Raw genomic sequence first — 12191 nt, forward strand, 5'->3', positions numbered from 1 at the left:
TCTGAGCCTCAGTTCTTTATCTTTAAATTAGGGATAACATGTTGTCATGAGGATTACATTCTTTATAAATGGCTTAGGAAGCTGCCTTGTATGAAGTAAATGCTGTATATTTGTTAGGTAGATACATATGAATTTTGAAGAGAGAAATATAACTAGGACAGTTACAGAACTCTTGGTTAGGAGCTGAGAGACTTGATGTAGGTCTTGAGAGATGCATTTTTATTATGAGAAGATAAGAATAAAGAAAGGTTAATACTGTTTTGTTTGTTTCCAAAAAACTTTATATGGTATTTTGCACATTTCAGGCTATCAGAGAGCCTCACTGAATGTCTGAGGTAAGAATTGTACAATGAATCCAACATGCCTTTATGCACACTCAAGCACAACCCCCCCCCCACCACACACACACACACACACGGATGCATGAGTGTATCTACGTGTATACATTTTAATATAGTCAAATTTGGTGTATTAATGCTTTTTACTGCTTATGTGTATTTCTTTCTCTTTAGACACCAGTCCAGTGGATTCTATTTCTTCAGGTCTAGTGGAAACCAATCCTCTGGAATGGCCAGAAAGGCATGCTCTTCAAAATTTGGAAACATTTGAAAAAGCTAAACAAAAAATGAGGTAATATTTAAACAGCTCAGTATTTTATTGTTTGATTTTTGTTAATCCTTCACACCATTATATTTTTCCCATTGCTTTTCAGAGAGAGTGGAAAGGAGGGAGGGAGGGGGAAAGAGAGAGAAACATCGGTGCGAGAGAGACACGTTGATTGGTTGCCTCCTGCATACATCCTGACCAGGGCCTAGGATTGAACCTGCAACCCAGGTGTGTTCTCTTGACCAGAAATCAAACCCAAGACCCTGCGGGTTGTGGGCCTATGCTCTACCTGCTGAACACACCAGCCAGGGCAACTTTTAAGTGAACTTTCTTACATCTTACATTGTGTTTATGAGATACTAGTTTTTTGTTGTTTTTTTAATCCTCACCTGAAGATATGTTTTTATTGATTTGAGAGAGGGAGAGCGAGAGTGAGAAAAACATTGATGTGAGAGAGAAACATCAGTTGGTTGCTTCCTGTATGTTCCCTGACTGGGGATTGAATCACAGCTTATTGGTGTATGGGACGATGTTCCAACCAACTGAGCCACCCAGCCAGGGCTGAGATATTGAATTTTTTATAGTTTTATTATAAAAAATATATGCTTAACTACTATAAGTAGATAGATAGGTAGGTAGGTAGGTAGGTAGGTAGGTAGGTAGATAGATAGGTGGATGGATGGGCATTACAGAGCAGTACTTTGAGAAAATACTCTTCTTCCCCTGCCTTCTACTTCCTGGGTGTACATAATCACAGTAAACACTTTAGTGAATGGCTTGTCAGACCATCTTCCATAGATTTATATAAGTATATGGATATGTAAGAAAAACTTAAACAACATAGGAACATGTGAAATGAAGTACGAGTATTCTCCTTTGAGCCACTTTAAACTACTTGTGCTTAACATTCTTCTATCAGTGATGGTGAACCTATGACACGCGTGTCAGCACTGACACGCGTAGCCATTTCTGATGATACGCGGCCGCTGAGGCGGCCACATGCCGAGGATGAAACATTTGCGAAATAATGTTTTTCCTCAAAGTGACACACTACCCGAGTTATGCTCAGTTTTTTGGCGAAGTTTGACACACCAAGCTCAAAAGGTTGCCCATCACCGTGTCGATGTAGGAGCTATTTAACTAAGAGGCAGAGAGCTCTTCAAGGGGGTTACATTTGAGCTGAGACCTAATGAATAAAGTAAAGTATCTTCTAGATTATACAGATTTTAGAATTTATTGTCAGTGGATTGGTAAACTTTTGAAGGATTTTATACCAAAGACTGATGCAATCTGTTTTTGCAAAATTACTTTGGCTCTCTTCTGGCAAATAGATTGCAGGAGGAAGTATTAGGAGTAGAGAGATCAGTTAGGTGGCATTTCTCTAGGCTAAGTGAGAGATAACTTTTTTTAAAAATGCATTTCTTTATTGATTTCAGATAGAAACATCAATGAGAGAGAATCATTGATCGTCTGCCTCCTCACGCCCCCTACTGGGGATAGAAACCGAAATCCGGGCATGTGCCCTTGGCCGGAATTGAACCCAGGACTCTTCAGTCCACAGGCTAACACTCTATCCACTTAGCCAAACTGGCTAGGGTGTGAGAGATAACTTTGATTGCTCACTAGAGTAGCAGTGGAGAACAAATTTGGAATATATTTTGGTGGTAAGCCAGAAAAAAAACTCTGTGATGGATTGGATATGGAGGGGAGAGAGAAGAGGCTTCAGGGAAATTTCTATTTCTGTCTGAACAACAGAGTGAGTGGTGTTCTCAAGAATGGGATGGGGAAAATTGGTGGGAAGTTGGGTAAGGACAGCTTTAGGGAGAAAAATAAAGAATGCTAAGTTTGCTCTATGGATTGTGCAAGTGGATATATCAAGTGGATTAGAGAAATCTGGAAGTCAATTTGGAGGTCGTATAAAAGGGATTTTAACACTAGTGGATGAGATCACTTGGTGAGACCATACAGAGAAAAGGGCTTAAGACCATTCCATGAGTGTCTTTCATGTTTATAGATCAGGAGAAAGAAAGAAGATGAGTAAAAGGACAATTTCCTCACAAAGGAACTTCAGTTTCTTCTCTATCCATTTTAGATGGCATACCGATTTTTACTTTTCATTGTAAAGGATGAGGAAATGAACACTCCTATTTCTCTTCACTTTTAATCCTTCTACCTCTGAACCTTATGTTATTTGCAGTAGACAATTATTTTTCTTTCTGAATTCATTTTCTCAGACCTACTCTAATTTGGACTCACCCTTTTTACCTGAACAACTGTTACCCTAATATTTGTTTTTATCACATTTCTAGATTAAGCCTGTATTTTCTTGGCTCTCATGTCTTACTGAGAAGTCTGATGACAGTTCAATTTTTGTTCCTTAATAGGTGTTCTTTTTCTTTTCTTTTTTTTGGTTTCAGACATTTAGAATTTTCTGTTTTGCTTAATGTTCTGAAATTACATGAGGCCATTATGGAGTGAGATGTTTTAATCTTAAGACTTTTGTCCGTTTTTTTGGCTGTGGGAAATACTCTTGTTATTTCTTAGAGAATATTCTCCCATTTTTTTCTTTCTTATCTCTTTGAAATATCTGTTTTAACAGTTAGGCATCATGGATTCATTTGTCATTCTAATTTGATTTTCTCTCAATAATCCATACCTTTATCTTTTTTCTACTCTATGTTCTAGGACAGTGGTCAGCAAACTGCGGCTTGCGAGCCACATGCGGCTCTTTGGCCCCTTGAGTGTGGCTCTTCCACAAAATACCACGGCCTGGGCGAGTCTGTTTTGAAGAAGTGGCGTTAGAAGAAGTTTAAGTTTAAAAAATTTGGCTCTCAAAAGAAATTTCAGTCGTTGTACTGTTGATATTTGGCTCTGTTGACTAATGAATTTGCTGACCACTGTTCTAGGATATTTCCTTTACCTTTGCTTTCATTGTTTTCTGTTAAATTTTTATGTAGTCATATTTTAAATTCCTAGTAATTCTTGTTTGTTTACTACCCCATTTTTTCCTTAGCAACTTGTTCTTCTTGATTGATAATGAGGGCTGAGAAAATACTATAAGGATATTAAAGTCTTTTAACTTGTTTTATCTGTTTGTTGAATGATCTCATTATTCTTTGGATCTGATTTTTTTTGTTTCATTGGTATTTTTCTTTTATGTGTAGTTTTTCTGCAGTGTCTGGTGGTTTGTTTTTGTTCACAGCTAAGAATTTAGTACTTGGGTGCTCTGCATAGGTAGTTGGGTTGTACTTTCCCTATATTTGTGTAGTCTTCTTCCCATCCTCTTGTCACCTGGTTTAATATTTAGGAGACTGGAGATGCAGGATGGAAATTGCCTGTCAAGCTTCACCTGATCTTTACCCTACACAGAGGGGGATTTATTCTGGGGATGTTACTACTGACACTGGGGCAGGCACCTAGTTCTGGATCTTCAGAGAGCAGTTTCTTTATCTTTAATTTGGAGGTAAAAAGTATAGGGTGAGGTATGGTGTGGGAGGGTGGTACTTAAACAACTCTTCTAGTAGGATTCTTAAAATATGTCATCTGATTTTTGCCCACTGCCACAATGTGAACCCACATTTGGAACAGCTGTGGCTTTGTAGGACAGGACGAAGAAGACAGATTCTACTTGTTTTCTAGTTTTTTCTCTAGTTCTCCTTGAGGCTCTTTCTCTAGTTTCTAAATTTTTAAAATTCATTGAACTCTTTGGTCCACCATTTTTTTTTTCTTCCTTTTCCTAACCCTATTATGACTTTTAGTGTCCTATACTTCAACATCTTGATTTCACTTTGTGGAGTGGAGAGATTAATATATGTTTAATCCACCATCTTGGACTAGAAGTTTATTTGTCATTCAAGGTCTAGATCAAATATCACCTTTCTCTTAAGCTTTTTCTTTAGATGCTGCAACTCATTGTTATCTTTCTTTTTTAAGCATCTCAGGACTTTTATTCGTGAGACTTATTTTATTGTACCTTTTCTACTTCAATATACGTCTATATGTTTATCTCCTTTCACTCCTCACCTTTCTCCTGCTTCAAGTCAATCTATGCACTAAATCATGAGCCTTGATGATGAGTCTATACATTATCATCATTGAACTCTTTTTACTACCTCACAATGAGATTTACAAAGTAAAATGCTCAATAAATACTTGTGGGTACTTCAAAATATGGGAGATACCATTAAATTCTTGGTTGTGGACAAAAGTTATGTTGCCTATTTCCAGAATTTGTTTTGTGTTAAAACAGGCTAAACTGGAGAACAAAGGACCAATACGTGGTGATATTCAGAAGTCATAAGAACTTGGTTTTAGACAAACTCAGTCACCTGTTTGTGACTTTGTGGCTTCATTTTTTTTTATAATATATATTTTTATTGATTTCAGAGAGAAAGGGAGAGGAAGAGAGAGAGAGAGAAATATCAATGATGAGAGAGAATCATTGATCGGCTGCCTCCTGCAAGTCCCCTCCTGGGGATCAAGCCCACAACCCAGGCATGTGCTCTTGGCCAGAATTGAACCTGGGACCCTTCAGTCCACAGGCCTATGCTCTATCCACTGAGCCAAGTTGGCTAGGGCCTGTAACTTCATCTTTAAGATGGGATGACAACATGAGTTCTCCTTCAAAGTTGTGAAAATTTAATGAGATAATGTATGAAAAAAATACTTTGCAAGCTTGAAAACACTGAACAAGATAAAGTGCTGTCAATGTTTTGGTGTTTGTTTCTTTGTTTTTTTTTTTAATCCAAGACATATTTGGTAACGTAATTTATCACAAACGGGCTTTTAAATTGCTTTGATATCCTTGTGTCCAGGACTCTATATAAATGCAAATTATACATTTCCCCATTCCATCCATCCTGTAAAATGATTGAGAGTAATTTTCATTAGGAACCCTTTGTGAGTTACTATTAGAGAATAGCTATATAGAAATTAAATTAAACTCATAATGCAGTTCTTGCCCTCCTGGAATATAAAGTTCATAGAACATAGTTGAGAATTTTCTTGTCTGACTGTTTTTATTAGATTTATATTTTCAATTTAAAAATAAAGGGAATGGGCAGGAGAAAGGGGCACCGTTGGTACATTATTGATCGTTAACATATAGAAATGTCAGTCCTAACCCATAATGTCATCATTTTTATCATAATTATCAGTAAAAATGCTTGATTTGAGTATGAAAATAACCAGGAAAGAATTGAATTGATATGAAGTCAGGAAATAGTTTTCTGTGCCAGTATTGTAAGGTTTTATGTATGCTTTGGTGACAGGCCATAGCATAATCTGTGACTCAGTACTTGATATAACCTTTAAAATGCTCTGAAACTAAAGTGTTTTTCTCTTCCCAGTTTCTAAAACTTTTTAAGAGCTTTTCGGGTTTATAGAGTGATGGAGTAGAAATAGTACCCAATTTAGAGTCAGTCTACTTCTGACTGTCATTTCAAATAGCTGTGTCACCCTGGCTCTGTAATGCAAACTATGTGCATTCGTGTCTTCATCTGAAAAATAGGAATATGATTTTTTTTAGGCTTGGTGTGCTGATTTTCACTTTACAAAGTACTTATTTTCAGGTGCTAACTTGATTTTGAAGTAAGAACTATCCTGTCTTTTTCAAGAAAATTTGGGAGGATTAAGACTATATTGTATGTGAAATAGTTTGAAAAGTATACAGTCCTGCGTATATGTCAGGTATAATAATTCAGTGCTTAATCATAGTGGCATAATCGTGGCTAGAAGGGACCTTGGAGAGATTTCTGATTACTGCCTCATTTCATGGTTGTGCTTCAAGTAATCTTTCAAGTTCATAGAAAATTGGATCATTTTGTCTCAACCTTTAAAATTTAAAATATTGTGGGGTTTCAGAATATACAAGAGAGTTTTGATTTAAATTTTATGAATTTGATAACTTCATGCTACTAAATAATTAGTCATGCCATCATCTATATATATAAAAGCCTAAGCTACCTAACAACTGGATGCTATGATGCACACTGACCACAGGGGGCAGATGCTTAACGCAGGAGCTGCCCCCTGGTGGTCAGTACACTCCCATAGCCAAACTTCCATGGCCCCTCCCCCCAGTCGGCCAACCTTCTGTGGCCCCTCCCCTCAGCGGCCAACCTCCCACAGTGCCCATCGGTCCGTTCGCCGGCCCACCCGTTCACGATTTCATGCACTGGGCCTTTAGTTTATAAGAATATAACTTAGTTAAGTAGTAGCCTTGTTGACATGGTAACTGCAAGTTATGGTAACTGTCATCTACTAGTACAGCTTTTTAAAAATACACTTCGATATTAAATGATTTCCAAAGATTTTACTTTATTTTCTTCCTAAATGTGTAGTTCTTCAATTTTCTTTGTGTATTTTTCCGGTTTCTGCTCATGTCATCTTTTCCTGATTATGAGGAATTCTAATCCGCTTTTAATAAATCTACATAACATTATTTTCCTAGAGCTGGTTCATTTCCTCGCTCATCTGAACAGTTGCTGGGCCACAAGGAGGGTGCACGGGATTCGACCACGTTATTGGATGCTAAAGAATTGCTGAAATTCTTTACCTCAGATGGATTACCAGTTGGAGATCTTCAACCTTTACAGATTCAAAAGGGGTAAGTTATAAACTTATAATTTCCAGTTAATTTTTTAAAAAATCATTGAAAAAACACACGGCATCTCATTTCCCTGTTTACTAGTGTCCTGTGCCACTTAGGCAAACTTCTCAATTTGATCTCAGTGTTTATCAGTTGGCCATAATCCTCACATTTTACCAAATGTCCTAGTGTTTTGTGGTATTGAATATAAGGGAAACAAATAATAAAAGCAACCTCAGCATATTCCCTATGAAAGCTAGTAGTTTCTACTTTGTATACAAAGGATGGTTCTTTTTAAGAAAAAATTATAATCTGGCTTGCAAATACATATTTTTCATTCTCGTTTCTGTATTACTGTCTAGTTTTGATTTTGCTGCTATGTACTTGTCATGACATTGTCAGTCATGCCTAATAGTAACAAAAAACAGTTTTTCAACTGAAAAAATAGGAAAATGTAATAAAAATTCTTTTGAAACCATAACAGTAAGTAAGAATTCATTGTCTCCATGGATAATTTATAACTAATTTGACTTCCAAGATAATTTCTACTAAGTTACTAGTTAATAAAAACTGGATGTTGCTGTAGTTGACTAATTGCAGCTAAAATCATGACATCAAATACCTGTGAGATTTGAATAATTGGTTCACACCCCCAATTTTTTTTTGTTAATTCATTATTTTGAAAACCCTTTCAAAGGACACTAAACATTATAGATCATTTCAGACACTTTTACAAAGGTTATTTTGACAAATACTGATTTTAAAGGTAAATTTTGGAAAGGCTCTATTTGAAAGTAGTTATATTTCAGAAATAATAATAGAGCTTTTTGCCTTCATGTGCATGTTCACTACAGAGAGAGGGAGTGACTTTGAAAACTTGAGCATCTTGACTCTGGGTCTTAATGACTTAATGATCTTAATGACAAAAATTGTGTAATTTTATTTTATTTTTTAATATACTTTTATTGATTTCAGAGAGGAAGGGAGAGGGATAGAGAGATAGAAACATCAATGGTGAGAAAGAATCACTCATTGGCTGCCTCCTGCACGCCCCCTACTGGGGATCAAGTCTGCAACCCGGGCATATGCCCTTGGCCGGAATCGAACCTGGGACCCTTCAGTTGGCAGGCCGATGCTCTATCCACTGAGCCAAACCGGCTAGGGTAAAATTGTGTAATTTTAGGGTAATTTTCTTTTTCTCCTATCTTTGAGAGATTGATACCCTTTTTTGTGGGAACCTAGAAAGTCAAAAAGTATATACACATTTTCTTCTATTTAGTTTTAGATTAGTATCTTTCTAAATCATGAAGCATGAACTGGTAGAATCAGATGGGTCTGCCCAAACTGAATTATGTAGGTCTTTACTCTTGTGGCCACAGGTCTTTCTGAATGCAGTGTAGTAGGGGAGATATATTTAATTATTTCTGTAGTTTACAAGTAATTTCTTTAGGGAAGTTTGATATAGTTCCTTGGTATTAGTCAAGAACTGCATTATTATCAAATATGTTTTCTATTAAAGGCAAGTTTTCATGGCAGTGAATCAAGAACTTGTGGACTCTTATTAAATGCTTACCTTATGCAAGGAGCCATTCAAAACGCTATAGTAAATTAAAGTTCAGGCATAACTCCTATGAATATCCCAAAGAAATGTTAAATATTGACAAAATACATATTTATTAAAATGTTTCTTTTAGAAAGAAAGTGTGAGTAAAATTAAGCAAAAATAGATAAAGTTGCTGAGAGTGCTTGAAATAAGAAATGGATACAACATAGTAAAGGAAAAAAGTGAAATAAATGGCAGGTGCCTAAAGAGTTTTGTCTTACAAAATGTTCGCGTTTATAGTAACTCATCAAAATACTAGGGTCATTGCAGTTTATTAGTGTTACTTTTCGCGATCACTTTAAATAGATGCATTAGAATATAAATTCTGGTTTTTTAGAATTTATTAAGGAGCATATGTCTTACATTTTAATGTAATAATTACGAATGCTTATCATAGTACCCTACACGATTTTCAGTGACAAATGGGCGGTGCCACATTTACTAATTACTGATGCCACAGAGGAGAATGTATGACAAATTACTAATGCCACAGAGGGGGATATGTGATAGGAGATTTATTGTTTGTATTCTACTATCTACTTGCCTTTCTATATACCATTTCCAAATCTGAATTCAAGCCCCTGGCATTTCATTGTTATGTAAAGATCACTGATGCATAATTCTCCCTTTCCCACTCCACCCATCTGAGCTTCAGGAACATGATCAGAGGTATCTTAGACCAGTGCCTCCAACTTAGGCAGAGGAGGCAGCCACCCATTAGACTAACCAGAAGAGCTTAACCTAATTACAGTGACCTTCCTCCCAAGATTTTGATGTACCCTAGGCATGGGAAGGTTGAAGCCTGGATACTTCATGTAAGCTCACCATATAATTAGGTGTTGCTTTTTTAATCTTCACCTGAGGATATTTTTCCATTGCTTTTTTAGGGAGAGTGGAAGAGAGAGGGAAAGAGAGAGAAACACCAGTGTGAGAGAAACACATCTATTGGTTGCCTCCTGCACAAACCCCGACCAGGACTTGGGCCTGGGAGGAGCCTGCAACCAAGGTACTTGCCCTTGACGGGAATCGAACCTAGGACCTTTCAGTCTGCAGGCCAATGTTCTGTCCACTGAGCCAAACCAGCTAGGGCTCAACATATGATTTGTTTTAACATACCTGCTGATTGAAAATCTACCTCAGAAGAACTGAAATCAGCCTCTAATAATTTGTAATATTTAAAAGCTTGCTTACTCTTAAAGTCCATGTCAAGATGACTACATTCCTGGGTAAAGAAAAATCTAGGTACCATGTGTTATAGTAGGAAGTGAATACAACCTTTGTTTCCAGAGATTTAAGTTGACTTTAATTATTCTTCTGCAAAAACAGAATTTAACTAAATGCATAGACATTAGTCCATTACATCAAGAGAAAAAAAAAAAAATCCCAGAATAATGCTTCCTCTTGAATTTCCTCTACAGATCATTTTCCATTCTTGCTTTATCCATGTCTCAGAATAGTTTTGTGAAATAAGTGACATTAGAATTTCAGAAACTTGAGGCACAGAAAACGTAAGAGACAAAATCCATAGGCCTATCCCTGCTTCATTTTCTTATTACCCTTTCTGATAATAAGAAAGGGTAAAAATCTTCATTTTTACCCTATGTAAGATTCATTGAACTGAGGGAAGTCAGATTTCTTTATTTAGACATTTTCTAGCATTTTCTTTGTCACTAAATAAACTTCAAATACAAATTTAAAAATTTTTATTTCAGGGAAAAGACTTTTGTTCTGACCCCAGAACTCAGTCCTCGGAAACTTCAAGTTTTACCTTTTGAAAAAGCCTCAGTGTGTCATTATCATGGAATTGAGTAAGTTTTTTATTTACCCTTAACTCTTCTGCATGTTGCTGATGTAGCTTATCTTATTTGAGTTTTAAGAGTAAATATAATAAAATGATATAAATTGAGATATAGAGCCAAAGAGAAAATACGTCAAAAAACAAAGTAGTACATACACAAATAATTTGTCTTCTATTGTAAAAAACAAGGTTATTGAATAATTAATCAGTTTTATAGCATTTAAACATCCTACTATTAGTTACTAGATATTTTAATCAGAATTATTTTGGTGCCTGTATTATGAATATATTTACACTATTTCTGGTCACATTAATATTCCCTGGTCACTAATTACACTGTGATTGCTCAGATGCTATTAGATGAAATGTATTCCCATTTGTAACATGTTCATATTGTGTGCATTTTTGTAGAATCTTAATTGACCAGTTTGAATAAAATTTCAAAGGATTCTCTTGCTTAAAGGTATTAGCAGTTTCCAAGGGCATGTGCACACCTACCATTTTCACAAGGACAAGATGGTGATAATATGTTTTACGATAAATTTTCAAGACTACAGGTTCATTTTGGAAAATATTTCACATTCTTAAAGCAAAACATTCTTTTACACTGATTTTTCATAAATTGAAATAGAAAAGGACTTAATTTTACCTTAATCTTTAAGAAACAACTTTTAAGTTTATCAGTGAACAGTAGAAATATACTCTTTTGATTGGCTTGCAAACTTGAAACACATGATGTAAATACAGTGTTGAAATACAGGTAGATAATGGCCCAGTGGATGGAACAAATTAACGCCAGGAACGATTTGAGAGAATTTCAAAGAGGAAGTCGGAACTAAGTTTGAAAGAATGATTAGGAGTTTACCTGGCAAAAAGGGAATATCTGGGGGATGGATGAAGTACGGAGGTACAAATTCTAGTTAGAGGAAATTGCAGTTTCGGGTTTTTTTTCTTTGTTTTTTTATTTTTATTGATTTCAGAGAGGAAGGGAGAGGTTGAGAGAGATAGAAACATCAGTGATGAGAGAGAATCACTGATTGGCAGCCTCCTGCATGCCCCACACTGGGGATCGAGCCTGCAACCCAGGCATGTGCCCTGATCGGGAATCGAACCGTGACACCCTGATCCATAGGTTGACACTCAACCATTGAACTAAGCCAGCAGGGCACAGTTTCATTTTTTAGTAAAAGTAATAAGTATATTGTATAATAATGAGGCCATATCATGAAGTAATTGAAGACCATTGTTGGCATGGAAGGGAAAGTGATCTTTATTTTGGGGGCAGTAGAAAACTTTTATTTTTAAAGCATGAAATTAGATGCTTAGGTTTGTTTCATTGAAAGAAATCTCATTGTCTTTTGATAAACTGTCCTTTGAAGTATTTTAAGTAAGAGATGTTGAAAGACATCTATCAAGACAGGGAAAACAGGAAGGAAAATACAAACTTAAGAGCCATGTAAAGAACTTGAGAAACCAATTAGATGTTGGGGTGAGAAAGAAGGAGATATGAATTTTTTTAGTGTTCTAGCTCAAGCACATTGGGTAGATAGTAGTGCAATCTGAGAAAATACAGATGGTCGCCACCCAACAAGTCA

The 12191-nt window shown here is 36.1% G+C and overlaps 1 protein-coding gene across 1 annotated transcript in view; it reads left to right on the forward strand.

The window, feature by feature from the left end:
- Positions 1-12191, forward strand: part of MTBP (MDM2 binding protein) — a 54669-nt gene that overhangs the window by 35714 nt on the left and 6764 nt on the right. The window contains exons 15-17 of the mRNA XM_054708565.1: positions 513-630; positions 7058-7213; positions 10511-10606. Coding sequence (XP_054564540.1) covers positions 513-630; positions 7058-7213; positions 10511-10606 — 370 coding nt within the window. The remainder of the gene's footprint in view (positions 1-512; positions 631-7057; positions 7214-10510; positions 10607-12191) is intronic.

The sequence above is a fragment of the Eptesicus fuscus genome, chromosome 19, assembly GCF_027574615.1.
Source record: "Eptesicus fuscus isolate TK198812 chromosome 19, DD_ASM_mEF_20220401, whole genome shotgun sequence".
NCBI lineage: Eukaryota > Metazoa > Chordata > Mammalia > Chiroptera > Vespertilionidae > Eptesicus > Eptesicus fuscus.